The sequence below is a fragment of the Triturus cristatus genome, chromosome 9 (assembly GCF_964204655.1).
Source record: "Triturus cristatus chromosome 9, aTriCri1.1, whole genome shotgun sequence".
NCBI classification, from domain to species: Eukaryota; Metazoa; Chordata; class Amphibia; order Caudata; family Salamandridae; genus Triturus; species Triturus cristatus.
In genome coordinates, this window is record NC_140592.1 from 433780787 (window position 1) to 433808449 (window position 27663).

At 43.9% G+C, this 27663-nt stretch overlaps 1 protein-coding gene across 3 annotated transcripts in view; it reads right to left on the reverse strand.

Annotated features, from left to right (window-relative positions):
- LOC146798100 (cytochrome P450 2G1-like) overlaps nucleotides 1–27663 on the reverse strand; it is a 437543-nt gene that overhangs the window by 219880 nt on the left and 190000 nt on the right. For all 3 annotated transcript variants that reach the window (XM_085625320.1, XM_085625318.1, XM_085625319.1), the window contains exon 7: nucleotides 7375–7516. In XM_085625320.1, the coding sequence (XP_085481446.1) occupies nucleotides 7375–7516 (142 nt within the window). The remainder of the gene's footprint in view (nucleotides 1–7374; nucleotides 7517–27663) is intronic.

Sequence of the window (27663 nt, forward strand, 5' to 3'; positions counted from 1 at the left end):
ATGCGACATTAAAGGTTTAAGAAAGCGCTAACTGGGTATCGGGTCGCACTGGACCAGTGCAAAGTCACAAGTTCAAGCCAACAGCAGTGGAGTGCGGGCCGGATACAGGGACCAGGTCAGTCCAGATGAAAAAGTTACCTTCTCAAAGTTGGGTGTACAGAGTTCAAAACTACAGTACTTCACAGTAGGGGCTCAACTAATGCCAGCCAAGGGTCCAGGCACCACTTCGGGATCAAGAATTCACTCCAGAGACTAGCAGGGCTCCTGCAAGTCCATTTGAAGGTTCAGGAAGGGCGTGTTGCAGCAGGTTAGCTGGGCAGCCTAGCAACAAGCTGTCTAGGACCGATTTCCCATGGCGACCAGGGTCAAGACTCATTTGCATTGGCTGGGTCCAAACTGGAATGGCATGGTGAGCAAAAAAAGATGGATTTATGCCTGGATCTCTGACTGGGGGTGAGTGTTTGACATTGTTCAGCTTTATGTCCAAAATAGTTTTTTGTTTGCATTTTTCACCCCCGAGTGGGACAGGTATGCCCAGAGGTGTGTACCGTGCTCGCAATCCCTCTGGATTCAAGCTATACTTATGGTGAGAGGAGATACCTCAAAAATTGGTCTTAGGATGCTTGCTTCCAGCTCAGGGAGGACCTGGCCTGGCAGTTCGGGCTGGACTGTTCTCAAGGGGAGCAGGGTCAAGACTGATTTGCGGATTTGGTCATCAAAAGACGTATGGATTTTGGCCCAGATCTCTCGCCATTGTTCAGCATTCCGTCCATCAACTGTTCCCTTGAATGTGTCTCCCTGAGTGTGAGGAGTACTGCCATGCCACTGGGTTCCAGCTATCATGGCTGATAGCCCAAAACCAGTCCAAGGATGTTTGTGTCCGGTCCAGGGAGGACTTTGCCTGGCAGATCGGATGGTCTGTTCCCGTAGGAAGTAGGGTCAAGAGTGGCGGTGAGTGTTTGACATTGTTTACCATTCTGTCCATCAATTGTTCTTTTTGCATTTGTTAACCTGTGTGGGATGGGTATGCCCAGAAGTGGATCCCATGCTTGCCACACCCCTGGATTCAAGCTATCCTGGCTGAAAAGGGATGATACCCTGAAAGTGGTCCTAGGATACTTGGTTCTGGTCCAGGGAGGACTTGGCTTGGCAGTTGGGTCTGGACTGTTCCCATGAGGGGCAGGGTCAAGACTGATTTGTATAATGCTGGGTCTAAACTAGGGTGGCATGGTGAGCAAAAGAACGATGGATTTAACCCAGATCTGTAACTGATGTTGCATGCTTGACAATATTCATCATTCTGTCCATCATCTTTTTGTGCTGCTATAAGTCTCTGTTAGTGGGGAGAGTATGCCCCTACCTGGGTCCCGTGCTTGCTGTGCCACTGTAATCAAGCTATCCTAGCTGATGGTGGGTGATACCCCTAAACTGGTCCTAGGATGTTTGTTTTGGGTCCAAGGAGGACCTGGCCTGACAGTTTGGCGGGGACTGTTCCCATGGGTAGAAGGGTCAAGAGCGATTTGCATATTTCTGGGTCCAAACTGGTGTAGCGTGTTGAGAAAAAGTACAATGGATTTAACCCAGATCAGTGACTGGAGTAGAATGCTTTTGCTGCTATAAGTTGCCGTTAGTGGGAAGGACATGCCCAAAAGTGGGTCCCATGCTCGCTGTGCCACTGGATTCAAGCTATTCTAACTTACGAGGGGTGATACCCTGAAACCGGTGTTAGGATGCTTGTTTTGGGTCTAGGAAGGACCTGACCTGGCAGTTCGGGTTGGACTATTCCCATGGAGAGCAGGGTCAAGACTGATTTGCACATAGCTCGGTCCAAAATGGGGTTGCGTGTCAAGCAAAGGAACAATGGATTTAACACAGACCTGTGACTGCAGGTGAATACATGACAACATTCAGCTTTCCGTCCATCATTCTTTTGTATTACTTCTAGCCCCCAATACACCACAAGGAAAGGCTCCAAATAAATCGCAAAACGCGAAAGCCAAAGCAGATAGATGGCTCAATAATGAAGCACTGGGAAGGTTAGCTAAATATTACCTTTAAGACCATGGGTATAGTGCAACAACCCCAAAGATTTTTTACCTGTACAGTTTGCCCCTGATACAGACACCTACAGGGGCTGTAATACTGGTCAATCTGACCAGACTGCTTCTACTAAGAACAACACCCACAGAGGAAAGAGATGTTGGGAACCAGAAATGGTAGAAGATGACACTCATGCCAGACCAACCTTGTCTTTTGACCCAGAAGATTTAATGCAACCAAGGTCATCAGACTGGTCACCATCCCCTTTGGCGGCACATTATGTTCAATCAAGCCTACAAAAGGGTTCAATAAAGAGATCAGAAGTTGTTTGAGGGTAGAGTGCCCAAGACCAGATTTACCGGAACAAGTCAGAAACCCCAGATATTGCACCCAGCCTGCTCACTTTTCTCAAAAAGTATGCACAAAACCCTAAAATAGGCATAGATTATTCTTGGCACTCATGCCAAGACAAGCTACTACAAATCTTGGGTCCCCTCATGAAAATACTGGTGCTTGCCTTGCAAGCCGAAGATATTCAAACAACTTTGAACCATGATGTCTTGTCAGAATGGACCTACCAACTGGGGAAGACTAAGGCCCTCATTTATGGGATTTTTACATGGGGCAGCGCAGCAAGTCACCTTGCTGCACTGCCCTACACCAAAGTGAAAGGGCAGAAATGCACATTATTTATCCAATACGGTGCATTCCTGTCCTTTCCCCTTGCAAAGGCGCCATTCCGGCAGCCTAGTGCCAAAACAGACACACTTGCATTATGGTGCAAGGGTACTTGTGCTGTCAGTAGGATTGTTTTTCTGCAGGAATATGCCCCTTCCTGTACAAAAAAAATCCTTAGAGGCATTCCCCTCATTCTATGTGTGCTGCAGAATTCATCACGCATGGAAAGAGGAAACAATGGGGAGATTTAAAGTTCTTTCCCCTTGTTATGCCTCGCCTCAGGAGGTGTAAGGTTTTGGCACAACCACAGGTTTACATGAGTTTGTAAATCTGGGAAAGCATCAAAATCCATGGGTGTTGCATGAGAACACCAACCGAAATACCCATGCGTCACCTTCCAAGCACAGATTAAGGCAACACAGCGATTTGTACTGCCTTGCCTTATTCCATATCTTTGAGGCCATTCAAAGCCATGCAAAGTGGCTTTGCCTGACCTCATAAATATGATTTTGGAGTTTGCGCCAGTGGAGCATCACTAAAAGTGATGCTCTGGCAGCGCAAGGAGCTTATAAATATGCCCTTAATTGCTCTATTTCAACTGAGAGGCGCAAATAAATATTGATGCGAATAGACCCCAAATTAGTCAACCTGTCTTCAGTTGAGGCATCACCTATAGCGGATGGGCTCCTATTTGGAGATTATTTCATGAAAAGATCTGGGGAAATGTGTACGTACATACACAATGCTTTGTGACGTGCAATCGTACTCATAGAAAATATTTCAGCCTGCCCTTTTGGCATGGCCAGAAGAAGGAGGGGACATTCGCCTGGCCTAAAGTTCCCAAAAAAGACATGGGGATCAGAGGAGAGGAAGTTGGCAAGAAAGCCCCAGAGGAAACATATTCTTTCACACCAGTGTATTCTTCCTTTAACCAAAGTGATTTGAAAGGTAGAATGATGCACTTAATAAACAATTGGGTGAAAGCACTCAAGATCCTTGGGTTTTAGATACCATTCAGAGATTCAGAATAGAATTCTATGGCACACCACATCAGAAGGTTTTACCCACACAACTTTCTTTTTTCTAAAATGAAACACCCATTATACATACCAAACTCAAAGAACTGCTGCACAAGGAAGCCATATGTCTTACCATCTCACAATAAGTGGCTTCTACAGTAACATATTCTTGGAGGATAAAAAGGAGAAGGTTACCGGTTGGCATCAAATGTCAAAGATTTGAACTACTGGGTGATATACATACATTTAAAAATGAAGAGGATCCATTTAATAAGGGACTTCTTATAAGAGAGAGACTGGGTGGTCCACATGGTCCTAAAGGATGCCGATTTGACCATCTGTATTTTGCCCTTCACGAATTTAATGGATGGGCTTCATTTTGTTCAAGCATTGCTAAGGAGTAGATAGTAGTTCTCTGAATTCACCCCAGTTCAAACAGTTGATTTTGTTGAGCCGTGAAGCTAACTAGGAGGCAGGTTCGGTCTAGTTCAGTTATGTCTTTTGAGTTGTGTGGATAGTCCTCCTATCCCGCAGGGCAGAGGTTGTGTTGGGGGTCCAGGTTTTCAGGCTGCTTGTAGAAATAAAGATCATCGAAATAGGGGCACCTTTCCCACCTCTCTGGCTGCTTCTGTCTTTGACGGTACAAAAGGGGGTGGTGATGGACGGAGCATCAGAACCAATCAAACACTCACACCCAGTCAACAGATCTGGGTTTGATCCATCACCGTTCTTTAGCCCACTCTGCCACCCCAGTTCAGACATGGCCATATGCAAATCAGTCTGACTCTGTGCCTCATGGGAACAGTCCAGCCCGAACTGCCAAGCCATGCCTTCCCTGGACAGGAAACAAGCTTCCTAGGACCGGTTTCTGGCATGGTGGTGATGGACGGAGCATAAGCTCCGTCCATCACCACCCCCTTTTGTACCGCTTTGTTCGCCATAAGTTGGCAGGGTATGCTCAGACGTGAGTCCCTTGCTCACTTTGCCACTGGATTCAAGCAAGCCTGGCTGAAGACGGCTGAAATGCCAGAAACCGGTCCTAGGAAGCTTGTTTCCTGTCCAGGGAAGGCATGGCTTGGCAGTTCGGGCTGGACTGTTCCAATGAGGCACAGGGTCAGACTGATTTGCATATGGCCATGTCTGAACTGGGGTGGCAGAGTGGGCTAAAGAACGGTGATGGATCAAACCCAGATCTGTTGACTGGGTGTGAGTGTTTGATTGGTTCTGATGCTCCGTCCATCACCACCCCCTTTTGTACTGCTTCTGTCTTTGAGCCCCATGCAGCAAGACAGGTTTTTACTTAGTTGGACTTACCTCATATTTTGTCTTCTCTCTTTCGATGTTGAGTATAAAAGTGTTCCTATCCTGCCAGATTTCGTTTTATATTTCAGGAGCACAGCAATGCGCAGGAGTGCAGCAGAAGAAAGATAAAGATTAAGCAGATAGTTGAAGCATTCAGCTGATGCAAAGCCTAATGAGGAACAAAGCCGCTGAGTACCTCTGAAGATTTGCAGAAACAAGTCTTCAAGGTAAGATGGGCAGAAAGTTGGTAAACGCAGTGAAAAATGCAAGTAAGCAAACAAGGCAAGAAAATACAGAAACGCAGAGAGCCCGGGGATGGGAGCAGAAAAGTTGCAGTTCTGCGCATTTGCACAAGGGCAGCTACTTTTTTTTTTTTCTTTTGCATCTTTTATATAGCGCGAACTCGACCCAAAGGTATTGGAGCGCTTTACATAGCACCGTATTTACATTATACATTCAGGCACGGGGAGATTAAGTGATTTGCCCAGAATCACAGGATGTGGACGCGACCTCGAGGCTCGAACCCTGGTTTCCTGCACCAGAGGCGGCAGCGCAGCCTTGCTTCTTACCATTCTCAGTTTGTACCTGCTAGCTCCACCTCTTCTGCCGCATGACTTTGCTCTGCCTGCTGCTTGACTGCTCTCGGTACTCGGTTGGGCAGCTGCTTTGCCTCTTACCATTTACGTACTCCTCCTTAAGGGTTGTCTTTGCTTTTCTTAGGCCTCTAAGCTCCTTGGCCACTCGGGTTGCTGAGTGGGCTGAGATATTCCCAAGATCTTAGGGTGTTGCTGAGATCTGTTGGAGCCCGGCAGATATTACAGCTAAGAGGGCTGTAAAAATCTCAGGTCTTGGGCTTTTAGGTGGGCTCCCCAGTTAGGCCACTGCCTGTTTGGCTCACAGGCCAGCAGTGGCCATGTGTAGCTGCGTTAGGGTTTCAGTCGACGCCCTCTATGAATCTCTGGAACTTCTGCTGCTGTTTATTCCCCAGCCCAGTTTGTTTCAAATATACCCGCCAAGAGGCTAAGACAACTGCCTAATGCTTATGCTGCATGGCGTGTCAGGTAGACTTGGTGTGAACTACATCCACACTGGCAAATGTCATAGTCAAATCTAGTGCTTAGGGGAGCCTAGAAGAGTACAGAGAGCCTATGGATTCTAATTGATACAGGATACACATTGCAGATCTTAGCAATGGTACATTTAGGAGCCACTTTTACAATTAGTAATAAAACTGACTGTCTGAACAAACCTCGCGCTAGAACTCATCTTTCACTATTTATCATATTTGAAGGGACATTTAAATCTAGTGACAGTGTAATGGCATAAAGCTGAACAGGAGGTGTTGCAAGCTGCACAAGATGAAAAGAAAAACTGACTCCACCTTTGCCATCAGTTTGTTTCATGTGCTATATCTGAATAGAAACAAAGGGGCAGATTTATATCGGACTTGCGCCACTTTTACGCCGCCGTTGCGTCACTTTTGAGACGCTGCGGCGGCATAAACCCTGCGCCATGTTGCGCCCCATTTACAACGTGACGCATCTAGGGAGATGCGTCACGTTGTAAAGCTTGCGCCACATGTGGGCGTACCTGCACAGGTGGGGGGCATTCCGGCGCAGGAACGCCTCCGAAAAGTGGCTGAGTGAAATCTACAAGATTTCACTCAGTCACTTTTCCGGCCATGCTGCGTCAAAACCCTGCGCCTGCTTGAAGCAGGCGTAAGGATTGACGCAGCATTGTAACGATAGGGCACCCCCGAGCCTTGCTGGAGCTGCGTTGCGCTTGCGACGCAACTCCAGCAATGCGCCAACCTTCCGCCATCAGATGCGTCACGCATCTGTTTATCCTTGCGCCACGATGCGCTGCATTGTAAATGCGGCGCATCTATTGTGGCGCAAGGGTAAACTTTTGTGAAGCATCTTTCCTAGCGCATCCCTGCTGATTTGCAGGGATGCGCCAGGAAACATAAATCTGCCCCAATGAGTAGAAAAATGGTAAGGAGCACCTGGGCTGCTCATATATTGCCTACCTATGACACACATAAATATACAATAGTCAAAAAGAAAATGTGGTCTTTCAGTACCGCATGATTGTCAGCTGTCAACTTGACTCACATATAACTGTAAACAGTCAAAACATCAAATTCAATTCACAGATAATTGGGCATGCATACATGTGCAATGCTTTACTCATACACACTTCACTGCAATATTCTGAAATTGTGGGCCTGCTCATTCATAGTTCTAAATTAAGCATTTGGCAGAGTTCCTCAGAAGCACAGCAAAGCCAGAAAGATAGGTAAAAAGACGCAAATACAAAACCTCCATCAAATTACCTTTCACTTCTGGGTATTTCAGAAGAATCAGGCACCCATATGTCAGGGTAGAGGCAACAGTTTCAATTCCCGCAAAGAATATCTGCAGGGTGCTGATCAATAGGTTTATCATGTTAAATTCTGTTGCTGGATTCTGCTTTTCCTTAGAAAGGAGGGAAGAAGTATGAAGAGTTACAAATTAATTCCCCACTTTTTTACCTCAACACTGGCAACTGTATGACCCTGCTTGATTTAATGAAACTAACATCCAATTCTCCACCATCACAGTATAGAATCCATAGTCTGGGAGTCGTCAAAGAAATAGGCACAAGGCCAGTTCTATGCAGCTTTTTCACCCAAGTGCAAGTAGGCAATGATTATATTGGCATCAGTCTTGGAACAAAAGGAAAGAGCATTGGAGAGGTTTGTAGGTAAACGTGTTGCAGCGGCATGGACAGGGACAGAGTTGGAAGGTGTTTGGACAAAATATCGATTTAAAAATACCAGGAGACAGAAATATTGGTAATTAAATATTGTGACACACAAGTATCATGATGCAAATATATCGTAGAAAAGAATATTCAAAATTATTTTGTTTCATCAAAAATGCCTTCAAAAGTGTCGCATACAGCAACTAAAGAAATTATGCATATTAAGAACACATTCGTACAGGAAAAAAATCATAAAAATGTAAGATAATAGCCATCAGAACATCACTACGATTAAGAGGATAAAAATAAAATAAAAATATATATACACAATTTTAAATTAGCCCAAAATCACTTTAGTAATAATTGAACAATTAAAACCTTGGCCAACAATTTATGACAGTGTATCCTTTACATACTGCATTGACGGACAGGCCATTTAGATGCTGGTAACCACTCTGCTACATGTTGAGTGACCTCCCTGGTGCTTTGCCCTGATGCCCCACATGTGGCCAAGGAACTTAGCTACTGCGCAAACAAATACATCTCTTGTGTCTGATTTAAAAATATGAAGAGCTTCCCAAAAGTTCTGCGTGCCCAATTGCTGACAGATAGGCGTCATCCATTTCTGTCATGGGCATGCGTAAGAAGGGCAAGCAAACAGCACATGGGCTATGGACTCTACGGGAGCCTTGCATTCTGGGCATTTACTGAGGCACAGATCTTTTGTGTGCCATATGGCTTTTACTTCATTTATTGGAAGAGTGCCAAGCCTGAATTGGACATAGAGCGTTCTGTCTTTGATTACTTGTATTAGATTAAGATAGGGTTTAAGAAATCTAGTCTGTTTTTGGAGTAGAAATTCTGTCGTTAGTTTACCACTCTCGACCTGGCCAATGTCTACTTGTTCGACCCATTCTCAATAGTGCTTCTTTAATACAGCTTTCCGAAGAAGGGGTGAATCGTCGTTTTCCCAGGCTTCTCTTAGCCCTGTGCCCAATAGAAACTTCGTTATGTTGCTCAGCCACCCCACCTTGTTAAAAACATCTAAGCTGATGAACTCTGCCATAGCTTCTGCATAAGATGACAACTCCGGGGTCCTCTAATAATGGACATTGGCCCATGTCTAGCATAAGTGGGTAAATTGGAGTACTTTGGGGTAGCATCACTAGGTTGCTTATGAATTTGTGCACCGGTCTAGTGAGCTCCAATATCTTTTTGAATCCCCACAATTCGGAACCGTACAGGGCAGCTTTAAGGTCATAGACCTGTAAAGCAGGGACAACTGGTCTGGTATAGGAGGATAAACGTTCTTTCACTATTGCCCCTGTTACACATTTGTGCTTTCGTTTAATTTTTGTTATGTGGGGGTTCCAAGACATTCTCTCCGAGGATATAACTCCGAGATAATCAAATGTACTTACTCCCTCCAGGGGTATCCCTCCTAGAGTTTGCTTACCCTTGTATGACCTATGAGAGTTAAAAGCCATGAACTTTGACTTGGAAGTGTTGATTTTGAGGCCCCGGGCGGTACAAAAATGGTTGAATCTATCTACTAGTGACTGCAGCCCTGCCGGAGGTTAGGTCACCAGAGGGATGTGATCGGCAAATAAGAGGGTCGCTACCTTCTCTCCACCTGGAGTCAGGGCATCAGCCAGCTCCTGAGATAGGAAGCTTACGACTTCGTTCATATAGAGTGAAAACAAGGTGGGCGCCAGGACACAGCCTTGGTGAACGCCCCTGCTAACAGGAATGTGGTCAGTCAGCTGCCCCTGTGTGCCCCATCTTATCCAAGCGAATTTATTTTCGTGGAGTCAGATGACTAGATTCAGGATAGGAGAAGGAATTCCTATATCATTTAACACTTGCCATAACTTAGAACTGGGGATTAAGTTAAAAGCTGTCTTCAAGTCAATAAAAGCTAGATGCAGACTACCTTGACCAATGGTTACGACTTTCCAGAAGAGCAATAATAGACGAAAAACCTTGTCAATGCTCCCTAACTTTTCTCTGAAGCCAGCTTGGTATTGTGTTATCTTCTGAAGGAGGGCTCTACTAAAAACGTTTTGCAGCACATCTATTAGGCTAATAGGCCTATAGTTACAGGGCTGAGCCCGATTCCCTTTTTCATAGATAGGGATCACCTCTGCCCCCAGCCAAGAACCTGGGACAGAGGCGCTGCTTGCAATGGTGTTAGAAACAAGAAGTATGTAGCGGGCCCAATTTGGGGAGTCAGGTAGAAAAAGGTCCCCAGGAACTCCATCTGGCCCTGAGGCTTTGGCCTGAAATATTCGCCCAATTGCACCCTCAATCTCCTTCAGAGAGAAAAAGTCTAAGTCCATATGACGGGGAGGGCACAAGTTGTCTCCCACAGAAAGTGGATCTGCAGGATCTGTGTAAAGCTTTTTGAAGAGATCGTGCCAGACTTGGGCTTCAATAAAGTTAGGGGGCGAAAACCCCCCTATGTCATTTCCCCAAACAAATAAGGACCAGAATATTTTTATGTCAAGAATATTGTTTTTTGAGGTAGACAATATCGTTTTAAATAATATCTATTTTTTCAATATCATTTTCAAGTGGTTAAAAATATTATGTTTTAATTATTTGAATGTGTTTTAGTTGGTATAATAATTGTATGGGCTACTATTTTTGATATAAATGTTATAATTTTTTTTAAATATAGGTTGTACTTGTTTAGAAACAATTAATTTATTTGTAATTAATTCATTCATTTTTTATAGCAATTTATCGTGTCATACTAGGTTGTTGGGTTTATAGAGGATAGGGTGGGAAGTCAATTAGGTCATGAATTATTTAATTAATGCTATTTAGGTATATGATTGATATGTGTACTGTATATTAGGTAATACTGATTTATTTTCGTTGCATGTTATTTGTGGGCTCTTAGGCTTGTAGGGGTAAAGGGTAGGAAGCTAATTAAGTAATTATTATTTAACAATTAATTATTAATTAATGATTTAATTGATTATAAATTATGTAATGTATGGAAAACATTTATTATACTTACATTTCAGTTGAAGGGTGCTAGGTTTGTGAGGGTGGGAAGTTAACAATTGATTTTTAATGTGTAATTCATTATTTAATTGATTCTTAATTATGTAACATATGGAATACTGCTTCATTTTACTTACATTTTAGTTGCAGAAAGCTAGGTTTGTAGTGTGGATCACACACTTGGTGGGATAGATGTGGTGAAAGCAACACCAAATCACTGCAGGTTCTTTTTACCTGAACGCCAGCGCCTCTTACCTACCCAGACATGAAAGGGAAAACAATATAATCATGGTGGTGAGTCTTATTTAAACAATGTCAATAACACAATAGGTAGTATTATTGTGCACTTTGTGACCTGATTCACAAAGTTAAAATTGCAGTTTTGGTGTAGGTTCACCCTTGCAGTTTACCTGAACTACCAGCAACTTTATGAGAATTAAGTAGCCTTACGAGGAGTGACAATCTAGTAGTAATAGTAACTCCACTTAAAGTGATAAGGATTACTTACTACATGCAAAGTTACTACTACTCATAAAGTTACTGATGGAAAAGTTACACTAACACCAAAACACCTTTCTGAATTAGGCCCTGTGTTGCTTAAAATGCTTAACCTTGTCTTGAGTCATGACTCCTGACCTGAGGATTTCGTATGTTTAGTTTTCATTGTTTTAATAAATTAAATACTAAATCCCCAGATTGCTTATAAGTTGCAACTACTAGTTTTTGTAAAATGGGTTTTTTGTCATGATTGTGGTCTGGTCTCAGCCTTTGATAAGCTATGATAACCGACTAACTCTTTTTTTTCCTTCGAGCTAGTTGCCTGTAATGGATAATCCTTCCCAATAATCCTACAGTTCAAGGTTCACCTCATTTGGAATAGGTGGTAGTGGGACCCCCCTTGTGATGTCTTCCCTTAAGCACTAGCCTATTACTACAACCACCATTCAGAAGGCCCTTTGTGAAACCCATGCAATAAGGATTGGGAAGACAGAGAGGTAGCAGGCGTTGCTTCATCTATTCAGGTAAGAAGTTCAGAACCAAGAACTAAACTAGTTAGGAATTTATTACTGAACTTGTTTTCGACCAGCAGAGATAGATAAGATTCAGATTTTTGAGTATGTTGTAGGCATCTGCCCTCAAGTGATCAATAGTTACAAATAGTAGTAGGACAAGGGTATTAACTAACTAGTGTACACTTTGATATGGTCCTGGGTGCGGCAAAAGTGACATAACCTCATCAAGCAAATGGTCAAATAGACTTAGTCTGTTCCCACTCTGGTAGGAGGGTATACTGGACTGCAGGAAGAAGTAAGTTAAGTAAACTACCAAAGAAATACATAGCAAGGAAGTTCAGGTAGGGAAATTCTACGGGGGCAAAATCAATTTATTGTGTGTGAATATTTCCAAAACCAGCTTTTTGAAAAAAAACACAATTCTACAACAGATAGAGAGTGAGAATGCATTGAAACATTAAAACCCATTTAATTTTTTTTTTTACAAAGGAAGTCCAACATCTGCACCTCCAAAAGGCCCACCCCTCCCTCAAAGCAAATACCCCCAAATGTCCAATCATGTCTTACCATTGCACCAACTTCCCCACCCAAATCCCATCTTTTTCCCCCCAGCAACACAGTCCCTCCCACCAAAAAAGTCCATTCAAAAACAGGCTCAGAGGGTATACATATGGGCTTTTAAGAAGGCCACTTCCGGGGCCAGGTTCTGCTGACCATTCCGAAGCAGTGCCAGTTACGTAGGGCGAGGCAGAGGAGGCAGTCTGTCAATGTTGATGATGGGGTTGTGATGTTCAGCAGGGCAGCAGTAGAACCTTGCTGCAGGCGGCGCTGGCATTGGTGTGGCTGGGATGGAGGATGGCCAGGCTGGTGGCCAAGGAACTAAAGGCATGTGCCTCCTCCTCCAAGGCCACTAGATGGCAGTATTTTGCCATGAACGACCTCCATCCTCTGGAGACGCAGACAAGCAGCTATCTCCTGTTCCAGAATCAGTAAAACATTCTTATGCTAAGGATGGGCCTTAAAGCTAGGTCCTGCATTTTACCACTATCACATAGAGTGGGGTGAAATCAACTCCTCAATACCTAAAACAATATCCAATAAAAAATAAAAAAAAGTTAGGGAATTCTTTGAGCAACATGAATACCAAGGTGTGGTAGAAAATTGCTTATCAATGAATAATTGTTAGTTTCCCGTAATAAAACCTGACTATTCATACCATCAAGTGTTATATTACAGACATTTGAACACATTTACTTGCACATTTGCAGTACAAAATGCACACAGGGCTGCACTAATGAATAACATGGGCTGTTCTCAGCCAGAGTAACAGAGTTACTTCAGAATTTTGATGAGGAGGCAGTGTCCAATGTGGATGATAAATATATCTGATGGATGATGAATTGATGGAACACTTGAACAGAGTAGACCACATAGTTCTGGGGTTTGCTCACCTGGGCTAGAAATTAAATTTAAAAAAATCAAAAATTTCCCACCTCAATGTTTGATTTTTAGGATATGAGTTGTCAAGTGAAGGCTAAAGCCTAGCGACCCATTTTTTTTTTTAGCAAAATGTTAATTGCTTTAACCTCTAATGACTCTGAAAAGACAGCAATCCATTTTAGTATTTGAAAATGTTGGCAAAACAAACATTCTCGATAATCCAGAAAGGGTAAAAACACTCTACAACTTGGTAAGACCTGATTTTTCAAGTACACATTAGACACATGAACACACTAACATCTTGCATTCTGTACAAGCTGATATTACAGCGTCCAAACATTTACACACATATGTAAACACCACAAATCTGATGATACATGCAGTCGCTGGACCATCTGCACACACTTATATCACGTTCAACGAAGGTGATACAGTACCTATAGCATACGCTGAAATGCGTTTTGCACCAACTGAGAAAATTCTCACAGTGGTACAGTGGGAGAGAAAGAGAGCGAGAGAGAGAGAGAGAGAGATAGAGCACTAGCACAGGGTAAACAAATAATTGTCATCACTCTGGTATCTGACCTTAGAGTCCGTCACTAAATCAAGCATAACAAATGCAAAAGCTTTACATCCACGATGGAGACAATTGGCTAACTCTCTCACTGCACCAGATGGAGACTACAGATTTGACTCTACATTACAAAAACAAGCCTTTTTGCAGTATGAACAAGAATATCTCCTGCTGAATTAAATAATGCCTCTAGATCAATATGATTAGATCATCTACACTGATGGGTCTGCCAAGCCTGCCGTATGTACAAAACACCAATCTACTACATGCGCAATAGTATAGAGGCACATGCATGATGGAGAATTCCATCCTGAAAAAACTTACACGCAGTCTCTCAGATACTCCATAGCACAGCTGGCAGAACACAAGGTCCTGATACCGGCACTGTAGAATACGGATTATGGATTCCCCACACTTAAAGTGAGTGATTAGTATTATTGTGTCCAGTCATATAACGAATACCTTCACTATTGGGGCCAAAATTGATTTAGAAATTCTAAGGGTTTTATAATAAAGCACAAGATGCTTTGGGAATAGGTGGCAAAGCTGAAACAATGCTTGCCACAGACTCATGCAAGTCACACATTGAGTCATCAATCTGCTGGGGTTCATGTTTCAAGGAATTCCATAGCTAATGAAGCCACTAAGGCAACAGTTTGCAGTGCTGCCGTTGCTGCAATAACTCTTTCTGGTATGAGAATAGACATAGAAATCATGGTGGCTGTCAGCGCTGCATGCAATGATAGACACCTGCCAAAAGGCTTTCCTCTCAAGTACTCTTACAAGCTAGATGCACAGAACATAGCATATGCTCACATTCCAGGAGTGGGGGATAGAGTGATAACTAACAGTGATCGCAGAATGGGATTGATACTAGCTGCACATAAGGGTATGGGTTCAGCACACGCAGGCTTTACTGCTACTATTTCATTACTAAAGCAGCGATATTGGTGCCCAGCTTTTACTATCAGACAAAGGACTTTGTCCTTAAATGAGAAGTCTGCCAGCAGATGAAGGGTTCCACCGTAGTACGTCCACCACAGACACCTATTCATTTTGAACAAGCCTCTGGCTTTTGTCTATTTGGATCACTACAGCCCCTGACAATCTGATGGGGCTTACAAGTACATCTTGGTAGCAGTGGATTCATGCTCAAGATTTCTGTTGGTAAGGCCACAGCAGTTGGCTTTTGCCCCAACTGTTATCAAAGACTTGCTAGGCTTCATCAGGACATACGCATTTGGCACACTACATTCCAACCAGGGTCCGGCGTTTAGCTCTCAAGCTTAAAAAGAAGCCATGGGAAGTTTGGTTGTGACCTTGTGGTACTCCTACCCCATCATCCTGAGGGAAATTCGGCAGTCCAAGCACCTCACCCAAAGATTATGTTGTCCACCAATGCGCATATCCTACTGATCTAGTAGGAACTACGAAAACCATAAAAATCATACACAATTTAAAATGATAAAAGTGGGAGGAACAAACGAAAGACGGAGGAACGAACACGCGACCCCGACAAGCAACGACCAAGGGAGATGACAAATTATGTGCTCGCCCCTATTGAACAATAAGAAAACGCGATATATGGACTTATACCCACATGGAATGAATGCAGTTCCAGATATAAGAGCGACCGAGATTGTATCCGGCCACTAACATGAACTTGAACTGAAGTCTACTTTATCTATGCGTCCTATGATAAGTTCTCAACCATCCGCCAAGGACTCTAAAAGTACTCCTATGTAGGAGACATTCTTGCCGAAGTACGGTTGTACCGGTGAATTCGACATCGTAGTTGAACACATATACACACAAGGAGAAAATATTTTGGGTCCTGAGGAAGGTGGTCCTATGTGGAGTTTTCACCACCGGATCACGTCGACGCCTGTTGTTTTCAAAGTGTTAAATTTGGTGCAGTTAGGGAAAGACAGGGATCAGTGATTGATGTCCGACACTGCCTTTGGCAAATCTAAATTAACAGATGTATGACACATTGTTTGTCGATTATCATTCTCCTTCTTATGGCATGTCATTTTTTAGAAATAACTGCAAATAACTGTTTTGCGATTTTATCATTTTAAATTGTGTATGATTTTTATGTGTATGATTTATTGTGTTACATAAAAGATTCTTTGGGTGAATTTACATTGATTATTAAAATACAGATTTATTTTCCCATTTTTGTTTCATGACAAGTGCTTCTTACAGATTCAGCATTGAGGGGGACAGTGAAGTGAAAATATGAGTGTGTTTGAGGATTGAGAGGATAGCTGTCAAGATCAAGCGAAAGAAAGTACCACGCACCTGAAATTCCCTTCCGCCACGGGAGCAGCTGGACTGAGGACCTGGACTCTATTGATGATAACTTCCCAGCTCCCCTGCCTCGCTACAGCGAATTAAATTCACTTCCAGCAAGAAGGGGGAAAGGGGAATTGGATAAAAAGAGAGACTCCACTGTGATGCCTGCTTCTCCTGGACTAGAGTGGGTTACGCTGGCATCTGTAATTGAAATTAACAGAGGATTACTGAGATGTCCCCTTAACAGGCCCTCGCTACCCACTCCCTACGCCCTATCCTTTACCTGACTTTTACTGTGGATTAGCCTCTCTCTGTTCGGTTGCTGTTTAATGGACTCCTCGCTGGGCAGACGCTGCTGTGCTTGATGGTTGCTGCTGCGCTTGAGGGTTACTGCTGCGCTTGAGGGTTACTGCTGCGGCAATTGGTGGTAAGCAATATATATATATATTTACATACTAGATAATGAAGTGGATTCTTTTTCTGATATCTGAACTGACGAAGAATGTTCCTCATAGAAACTTGGAGCTTGAAGCCTGATCTGTACTCTCTTGCAATTTCTGTCAGTCACCCCATCCAGGGAATAAGTAAGTCTATGGGGACTGCAACTTGTTCTACAGAAGTGGAATACTAAAAGCCCAAACAGTCTCAATCTTGTTGAATGCTTCACCACGCTCAGCTGCTCTGTAGCAGCGCGTTTATGCTTCACTACGCACTGCTGCTCCTGTACTGGCGCGTTTTAACATAGTAGTCACTCACCGGGGAATGACCGTAGACTTGTTCTCAGAGATATGTTCTTGCCTTGATAATCCTTCCACAAAGGCCCCGCAGGACGAGACTCAGGTGAATTTCCACAAGCTGGAAACAAACTAGAATGTTCAAGTGACAAGAGCTGAGGTAGAGGGTTACTAAACTCCACCTCCGGAATCTGTTTGGCAGCGGAGAAAAAACTATCTCACACTCCCAACGAATACTTCAGGAAACTCTGTGAGAGGCGCGAACGACACAGCCTCCTCACAAATCTTTACAGTTGAAGTGCGCCGCGGTCAGGGAACGCGCGCACGTTCAAACAAACTGTCTTTCAAACACTAGACCGCTAACCTACAAGATCGCCCCAAGAACGGGCGCCCTGTTGGTAATGGTCTTTAGCAGACTAGTCTTCTTTTTGGAACGTCTGAAGGAAGGAAAGTGAAACAGCTTACTCCAAGGGTAATTGAGCAGTTTTCTTTTGCGATCAGACCTGGGGGAAACCGTGTAGGAACACGTATTGCCGTTCTTGACAGTACCCCCCACCAAGAACTCCCTTCCTCTCTCTTTTGGTTTATTGGGATGTGTCCTATGAAATTCACGAACCAATCTGGGGGCATGGACATTTGAACTGGGCTCCCAAGAACGATCCTCTGGACCAAACCCTTTCCAGTCAATTAAATAAAACACTTCCCCTTTCTTCAATTTTGAGTCTAGAATCCTCTTAACTTCAAATTCTTCTCCAGCCTGACTGTGAATTGGAGCTGGAGGCAACTCCATTCTCATGCCCACGGGGTTTTTCTTTACTAACGATACATGGAACACTGGATGTATTTTTAGACTAGTGGGAAGCTTGAGTTTCACTGTAACTGAGTTTATCATCCTTTCTACCTCATATGGACCTACAAATCTAGGCTGGAATTTCCGATTCCCCTTGAGGCGCATGTATCGAGTAGATAACCAAACCTTATCCCCAGGCTCAAAAACGGGATTCTTCCTTCTTTTCTTGTCTGCCTGCACCTTCTGTGTTGCCTTTGCCTTAATCAGATTCTGAGTTGCTACCTTATAAGTCTCTTGTAATTTATGCACCTTCTCTTCTACAGCTGGTACTAGACTTTCAGACTTGTTCACTAAGGTATTGGGGTGTCGGCCTGAATTCAAAAAGAACGGGGAAAATCCAGTAGAAGAATGAACTGCGTTATTATATGCAAATTCAGCTGCCCAAATTAACTCTGGCCAATCTCCCTCCTGATCCATCAAGAACAAGCGCAAATATTGCTCCAGCTCTTGATTTACCCTCTCCGTTTGTCCATCAGTCTGTGGGTGAAAACTGGTGGACAAACGAGAATCCACCCCTAATTTGTCTAGGAAGGCTCTCCAGAATCGTGAAATGAATTGAGGACCCCTATCGGATATGACCACCTTTGGAATCCCATGTGCCTTGACTATGTGCTGAGTAAACAGAGTGGAAAGTTGAGTTGAAGTTGGGAGCGATTTCAATGGAACAAAATGAGCCATCTTGGTGAAATGATCTACCACCACCCATATAGTGGATAACCCTTGGCTGGAAGGGAGATCTACAATAAAATCCATTGAGATTGTGTGCCAAGGAGCTGGGGCAATGGGCAAAGGTTGGAGCAAACCTTGTGGGGCCTGTCTTAAGGCTTTTCCCTTGACACAACTGGCGCAAGATGCCACATACTGTCTCACCTGAGCTTCCAGACCGGGCCACCAAAAGTCTCGTTTTATCAGTTCAATGGTCTTCGTGACCCCTTTGTGGCCAGCCAATAGATCATCATGACAATGCTGTATGACTCTTCTTTGTAGATCAGCCTGTGGGACGAACAATACTCCGTGATGATAAGGTTTCCCATCTCTGCTTTCTCTCTCTGGGTCCTCATTTATCCATCTTGCCAGGTCTTCTTGCGACATTGAATCTCTGATCTTCTCTTCCAATTCTGAGTAAAGTATTGCGCCAATTATCTTTTCCTCAGGAATTATGTGAACTTCTCGGGAAGTTTCTCTTTGCTCACTTGAATTCAACCGAGACAAGGCATCTGCCTTTCCATTGTCTGTTCCTGGCTTATATGTCAAAACGAAGTTGTAATCTGCGAAAAACAATGACCATCGCAGTTGTCGTGGCGAGAGTGTTCGAGCAGACTTCAGGAACTGCAGATTCCTATGATCTGTATAGACTGTTACTTCATGCTTGGCCCCTAATAAGTAATGCCGCCAATCCTGGAAAGCATCCTTCACTGCCAATAGTTCCTTGTCAGCAATGGAATAATTGACTTCAGCCGCTGTTAACTTCCGTGACCTGTAAGCAACTGGATGAAGTTGGCCAGTCTCTCGATGTCTCTGCGACAGGATTCCTCCAATCGCCTGATCGGAAGCGTCCGCCTCCACATAGAATGGTTCTTCAATGTTTGGATGCTGCAGGATTGGAGCGGAAATGAAGGCCTTTTTTAAAGACTGGAAGGCTTCCTCAGTCGCTGGTCCCCACACAAAAGGTTCTTTTTTCCTCAAAAGGAGAGTGATTGGACGAACCTTCTCAGAAAAATTAGAAATGAATCGCCTGTAGAAATTAGCAAATCCAATGAACCTTTGTATTTCCTTGACATTATGTGGTGGGGGCCAGTCTCTTATTGCTTTTACCTTGGAATCGTCCATGGCCACTCCTTCAGGAGACAAAATGAATCCCAGAAATTCAACCTCTGTGGTGTGAAAAACGCATTTTTCCAACTTGACAAAAAGCTGATGATCCCGCAACTTCTTCAAGATGGCACGCACATGTTGTACATGTTCTTCCAAATTAGCAGAAAAGACAAGGATGTCGTCAATATAAACCACTGCAAAGCGGTCAAGAAATTCTCGAAGGATATCATTTACAAAATGCTGAAAGGCAGCTGGGGCATTGCACAGGCCGAATGGCATTACCTGGTACTCAAAGAGGCCGAACCGCGTCCGGAAAGCAGTCTTCCACTCATGCCCCTCAGCCATTCTGACCAAATGATAGGCTCCGCGAAGGTCCAACTTAGAATATATGCAAGCATCCTTCACCTGATCCAAAAGTTCCGAAATCAGTGGTAGCGGGTATCTGTTCTTCTTTGTCACCTGATTCAAGGCGCGATAATCTATGCATGTGCGAAGCTTCCCATCCTTCTTAGGAATGAAAAATAAGGGAGAAGATGCCGGAGACTGAGAAGGCCGGATGAATCCATTAGCTAAATATTGATCCAGATACTCCTTCAGATGAACATTCTCGGCTTCAGAGAGGGCATAGATTCTACTGCACGGCAAAAGCGCCCCTGGTTCCAATTCAATAGTACAATCGTACTCCCTATGTGGGGGTAATTTATTTGCCTCCTTTTCATCGAAAACGTCTCTCAAATCCAAATATTCACTGGGAATCGCTGGAACCTCCAAAGCGCAGACCACCAAGGACGGCTCCGCCAATAACGTTGCTTGGGAGGGCTGGAGATTGGTTTCCTCTCCTTGAAAGCAATGTTCCTTGCAATAATCTGAGCTCATTTCCACCGATCTTCTAGCCCAGTCAATCCATGGGTTGTGTTCCGTGAGCCAGGGCAAACCCAATATCAGCTGAAACTGGGGGGCATCAATCAAAGCAAACTTTAAAATGCTTCTATGGCTCCCTGGACCTTCCACGATGATTTCTTCAGTATCCCAAGTGATGGGGCCAGAAGAGAGATTTGTGCCGTCGACTGCCCGCACCGGCTCTGGCTTGATCTTGCGAACAAACTGGATTCCTAAGGATTTGGCAAATTTGATGTCGCAGAAATTCCCTGTTGCCCCAGAATCAATCATAACGGAAATGTTTTCCGTAGCTTTTATTCCAAATTTAATTCCACAGGGAATAATCAAATGAGGAGCCGCGGACTGAAGAGTATTAGCAAGCATTTGTGGCTCTGGAGTTGACTTATCTCCTGCGCCCACCAGAGCAACTCCTCCTACTGGTGGGGCTTGTCTTTTGGCCCTGTGCCGTTCTTAGGCTTTCGTGGACATTCTTTGACAAAATGCCCAGCTGTCCCACAGTACATACACAGCTTCCCATTACGTCGTCTCTCCCTTTCCTCCTTAGTTAATGGGCCCCTAACTGACCCAATTTGCATAGGTTCTTCCCCCGACGTTGTCTCAGACGACTTAACCGGATCAGACCTTGCTCTATCGAAACGCGGAAGGAAAGGCCGCACCTCCTTGCGACGCTCACTCCGCCTCTCATTCTGTCTCGAGTCGATCTGAAGAACAAGGTCCATTAATTCTGAAACATCTGTGGGCCTCCTAGGAATTTGTGCCAACCCATCTTTTATTTCATCTCTCAGTCCTCGATAAAAAATTGCCGCCCTCTTTTCCATAGGCCACTTGGTTTCCACTATTAATTTGTTGAAGTGGGCAATATAAGCTACTAACTCCCGACTCCCTTGTCTCAGATCCAAAAGTTCATTGTCTGTCGTTTGTGACACAGTGCGACGATCAAAAATGCGAAGAAATTCTTCCTTGAATTCCTCAAAGTTATACAGAATTGAGTCATTGCAACTCACAAGCGGCATAGACCAGGCTGCCGCATCTCCGCTCAGGTAAGACAGTACAAAGGCCACCTTGGATTGGTCCTCCTTAAAAACTTTTGGCTTGCAAAGAAAATGCAAAGAGCATTGGGTGAGGAAAATTTGCGCCTTATGGGGGTCCCCTGTAAATCTTTCTGGGGCTGCCAAAGGTATTGTGGGAGACATGGCATGGATAACCTGAGTGGTCAGTTCAGATGTAGATGGCGTGGGCGAGAAATGGAAAGGTTTTGGGGCCTTAAACTCAGCACTAGCTCCGGTAACAAATTCTTCCACCCTCTGTCTAAGGAAATTCGCTTCCTGACTAGACTTCCTGACCTCCTCACTGAGAGTCTTATTTGCCTCCATGGTGACATTTAACTGTTCCTGAATTCTTTCTAGCACTGCCGCCAATGTTTTAACATCCAGACCCTCAGCCATACCACTCAGGTGGGAATAAGTTGAATGGCACTTCAATCTGTCAAGATCAAGCGAAAGAAAGTACCACGCACCTGAAATTCCCTTCCGCCACGGGAGCAGCTGGACTGAGGACCTGGACTCTATTGATGATAACTTCCCAGCTCCCCTGCCTCGCTACAGCGAATTAAATTCACTTCCAGCAAGAAGGGGGAAAGGGGAATTGGATAAAAAGAGAGACTCCACTGTGATGCCTGCTTCTCCTGGACTAGAGTGGGTTACGCTGGCATCTGTAATTGAAATTAACAGAGGATTACTGAGATGTCCCCTTAACAGGCCCTCGCTACCCACTCCCTACGCCCTATCCTTTACCTGACTTTTACTGTGGATTAGCCTCTCTCTGTTCGGTTGCTGTTTAATGGACTCCTCGCTGGGCAGACGCTGCTGTGCTTGATGGTTGCTGCTGCGCTTGAGGGTTACTGCTGCGCTTGAGGGTTACTGCTGCGGCAATTGGTGGTAAGCAATATATATATATATTTACATACTAGATAATGAAGTGGATTCTTTTTCTGATATCTGAACTGACGAAGAATGTTCCTCATAGAAACTTGGAGCTTGAAGCCTGATCTGTACTCTCTTGCAATTTCTGTCAGTCACCCCATCCAGGGAATAAGTAAGTCTATGGGGACTGCAACTTGTTCTACAGAAGTGGAATACTAAAAGCCCAAACAGTCTCAATCTTGTTGAATGCTTCACCACGCTCAGCTGCTCTGTAGCAGCGCGTTTATGCTTCACTACGCACTGCTGCTCCTGTACTGGCGCGTTTTAACATAGTAGTCACTCACCGGGGAATGACCGTAGACTTGTTCTCAGAGATATGTTCTTGCCTTGATAATCCTTCCACAAAGGCCCCGCAGGACGAGACTCAGGTGAATTTCCACAAGCTGGAAACAAACTAGAATGTTCAAGTGACAAGAGCTGAGGTACAGGGTTACTAAACTCCACCTCCGGAATCTGTTAGGCAGCGGAGAAAAAACTATCTCACACTCCCAACGAATACTTCAGGAAACTCTGTGAGAGGCGCGAACGACACAGCCTCCTCACAAATCTTTACAGTTGAAGTGCGCCGCGGTCAGGGAACGCGCGCACGTTCAAACAAACTGTCTTTCAAACACTAGACCGCTAACCTACAAGATCGCCCCAAGAACGGGCGCCCTGTTGGTAATGGTCTTTAGCAGACTAGTCTTCTTTTTGGAACGTCTGAAGGAAGGAAAGTGAAACAGCTTACTCCAAGGGTAATTGAGCAGTTTTCTTTTGCGATCAGACCTGGGGGAAACCGTATTGCCGTTCTTGACAATAGCAATCTTTGATCAATAGCCAAGAGGTACACATACTTTTATACTAGTAGGAACTACTACAGAAACAATTTATTTCTTAGTACAGCTAAAACAACTACACAATATTATAAAAACAGAAAGAAGGAACATTATGGATAACGTGAATAAAATGAACATTTCTAACATGTTTAAAATATAATTTAGAGCCTAACACCATAAGATTTACTTCTATGCACTACACCAAGAGAGCATGGAAGACAGAGCAACTTGCGGTCTAGAGTTTCTTATGGAGAAGAGATGCACTGCATACCTTGTTGACAGAAAAGCGGAAGCATGAAGACTGTTTACCGCATGAAGGCGAAACACAGGCTGAATTAGAAGTCAGTCGTACTCCAGGAAACAGATTTATTAGCTTCAGATGAGATGTGACATCTGCGAAGTGTGGTGGCAGTAGGTGAGATAGTCTCTGACAGAATCTCGTGCAATAATCTGAGTGAAGGACGTCTCAATGATGAATTCGGCACAATTCAAACTCCAGCCTCCCACACTTGAAGGGATGGTGCAGCTCTCCACGTCAGGGTTGAGAATGGGTGTCAACTTCAAGGCCCACTGAAGGGCAACAATGGATTAAAACGAAGCACCTAACAGCGGAGCCTACTGTGGCTTTAAAGTGAGTGACTCCGTTTACGGACTACAAGTCCCAGCATGACTATGAGATACTATTCCACTACGCAAAGCCCACTGGGGGTATTTAATGAGACATGCTGCAAAGGAAAGTTTCAGAGTCAATCTGCTGTATCTGCGTATCACCCATGATTAAGAGGCAGGAGCCTCGAAACACGTTGGGACATTTAATTTTGAAAATTGATGCCTGTTCGTTTGTAAAAATAAACCGGATGGTTTTCCTCTCAAGTGTGTACGCTATTGTTGCTTTGGCACATTGATGATTTAAAATTTGAAAATATGCCTTAAATAATCATCAGAAATAATAATATAGCAACGTTATGTCTTTATGCTATCAAAATATGCAATTAATATTTATTAAAAACATATAACTAACTGTTTTTATTATATTTCTAAACAGCATCAATGCTAAAACTAGTATTTCTACTACATACAAATACAATTTAAACAAAGGATTTGACACTAAAATTGCAAAATCAAATAATCACAATCCCACGTAAACCATGTTTAAGAAAGTGTTGGACAATATTTATAATTAATATACTTAATATATATTTTAATTAATTAAATGGTTATTATATTAAAAAAAATTGAATATTAATTTACACATCATTTAAATAATTACTATTACAGTTACATTGAAATATCCCTTTTTACAAAATCTCCCTACCCTAATCCCCTAAACCCCCAATATCCAGCTGCAAAGCAAATTATAAATGTTATATCCAAAAAATTAAAAAAGATCATACATTAAAACAACAAAATACACATATTTTAACAATATAATAATGAATATATTATCTTAGTAAAAACAAAAAAATGCAACATAGAGAATCCAACACTGCAATTAATTACATTCAAAATGATACTAAAAAGGAAGGACCTAACCATGCTCCACTTCAGAACCGGTGTGAGTGTTTGATTGGTTCTGATGCTCCGTCCATCACCACCCCCTTTTGTACCGCTTTGTTCGCCATAAGTTGGCAGGGTATGCTCAGACGTGAGTCCCTTGCTCACTTTGCCACTGGATTCAAGCAACCTTGGCTGAAGACGGCTGAAATGCCAGAAACCGGTCCTAGGAAGCTTGTTTCCGGTCCAGGGAAGGCATGGCTTGGCAGTTCGGGCTGGACTGTTCCCATGAGGCACAGGGTCAGACTGATTTGCATATGGCCATGTCCGAACTGGGGTGGCAGAGTGGGCTAAAGAACGGTGATGGATCAAACCCAGATCTGATGACTGGGTGTGAGTGTTTGATTGGTTCTGATGCTCCGTCCATCACCACCCCCTTTTGTACCGCTTTGTTCGCCATAAGTTGGCAGGGTATGCTCAGACGTGAGTCCCTTGCTCACTTTGCCACTGGATTCAAGCAAGCCTGGCTGAAGACGGCTGAAATACCAGAAACCGGTCCTAGGAAGCTTGTTTCCGGTCCAGGGAAGGCTTGGCTTGGCAGTTCGGGCTGGACTGTTCCCATGAGGCACAGGGTCAGACTGATTTGCATATGGCCATGTCTGAACTGGGGTGGCAGAGTGGGCTAAAGAACGGTGATGGATCAAACCCACATCTGATGACTGGGTGTGAGTGTTTGATTGGTTCTGATGCTCTGTCCATCACCACCCCCTTTTGTACCACTTCAGAACCAGGGCTTGCCTTCCCCACAATCTACTCGACAGTGAACAGTCTTCCATAGTAGACTGAATTGCAGGTGGTATCTCAGCCGGTGCTGGCTCTTCCACCCCCGCCCCGGATTTAGAATGTGGCCTTTCAGAAGCTTCACAGCTCCAGAGCCACCCCTTCCCACGAGGAGCTCGTAGCAGGGCTTGCTATGAGTTGAGGAACCGCCCGGCTCCAAAACCATAGAGGAGCGCACTAGATTCCTGGGATGCTTCCAAAAAGCCGGAAAGACAACAAACAAGTTAAACAAAATCTGGTAAGGTCCTTCCATTAGCAGAAGAGGGGGTTTGCAGCTATATTTTGGACCAGGTCTCGGCCACGCACCCCCACCGTTTTCTCAGTAACACCCCACAGTGGTTTTGTGAATGGGGTTTCGGTGAGACTCAAGTCAATAAGAGCGGGGCCCACTTTCCAGCCTATGGAGAAGGGCAAGCACTCTCAGAGTAAACCAACTTTACCTACTGGGAAAGTTTGCAGATACACCCATCGCACCAGGGGTGCCTCATTTCTTCTTTACCAGGACTAACAACATCGATCCCTATCCCCCCTGTGGCGGACACAAGCAATTTGACTAAGGGGATGCAATAAATCACCTGAACGTCCAAGGAAGGAGAAAGGTCTGGAGGGAAGGTGGAGAAAGTAACATCTACAGCAGCTTGCAAGAGCTCCAGGAGTAGGGGTAGGGGGAAGATGGCTGGTCAATCAAAAGTGAGGGTTACTCCTTTAAAATCATTCTACAAGGTTCTTACATCCCCGGCCACTGTTTTAGGGGGAATCACTAGAGACCTGGACTCTACCAGTTTGGAGTTGTTCGTTGGTCTGTCTCAGGGGGCCAATATAATGACTCTCTCTAGCTCTCCCTCTTCGGTGGCCCAGACCCCAAGACCAGCTCATGGAAGTGGCCCCCGAGCAATGATCCCAATGCCTCTTTCAACATTGAATAGGTTCAGTGTTCTGGAGGTACAAGATGAAAACAATCATGATGAACAGGAGGAATCCTCACAGTTAACCACAGAAATTAGACACCCTCCCCCGGTGGCTTCAGAATTGTTGGCTGATATCCTTCTGACCATTAGGGAGGAGATGAAGAGCAGGTCTACGATCTTTGAGCAGAATCAGGTTGCAATACAAGCTTCCTGTGCTGCCTTAGCTCAGAAGCTTGACGAAGTATCTGTCAGAACCTGCAATAGGGTTGGCCAGAAACAACGTGTTCCCTCACCGAGGGCTTTCCCCTTGTAACACTCTCTCGAAATACTGAGCTTAAGAGCTGCTTTATAAATCGCCCTACAGTTTCTAATATCTAATGGAACCCTTGGGATAGCTTTCAGGGTATGTAACAGGTTTCTGTCGGCTCCTGAACACAGCTTATCAAACCACTTAGTTTGCTTCTGTGGATTAAAACGATGTGGTACAGCTAGTTGGTCCAGGGTCTGACAGCAGATATCAGAAATGGTCCCCAGTATTGCCTCAGGGTCTGCCAAATCACTTAAGCAGATCTCAAACTGAGCCATACAGTTTTCAATTTGATACTCTATTTATCATTAATTCAATGCATAAAAGTACAAGCATCAGTTAACAAATATTACATCCATTAAAATTCACCTAAAAGCATACATCATCCTAAAAGAAATTATTTTACAGAATAAATTTACAGATTCCTAGTAGATACCACAATGAAAATGTACTAAAACATCTGAAGGGATAAGCATCTACGTCTAGTCACCGCTCATAGGAAGGAAACGAGATCATAACACACATAATGGTCTGCCAACTGTTGAATAAAGTGCAGTGCAGGTATTCATTGAACACATTTATATTAAGGCAACATAGAGACTAAAAAGGTTTTCCTTTGAGAGCCATAAAATGTGCAGAAGAATAAAATATGTAAAATTGTTTTATCTGCTCTCCCATTACAAAGGCATGGTAATAAATCGCTCACAGAATGGGTATTGGCCGGGAAACCAAACATTAGAGAAATATAATTCAGTCCAAACCTAATCAAGATATACCGGTTCTGTACAAAGGACAGATATGATTTTAATACATCTAACTGGAGGAAGCAAGCTATATGCAGTTATTGTTCTTTTTGTTTTATTCTATCCCCATCTGTCCCCTGCAGCTTTTGCCAGA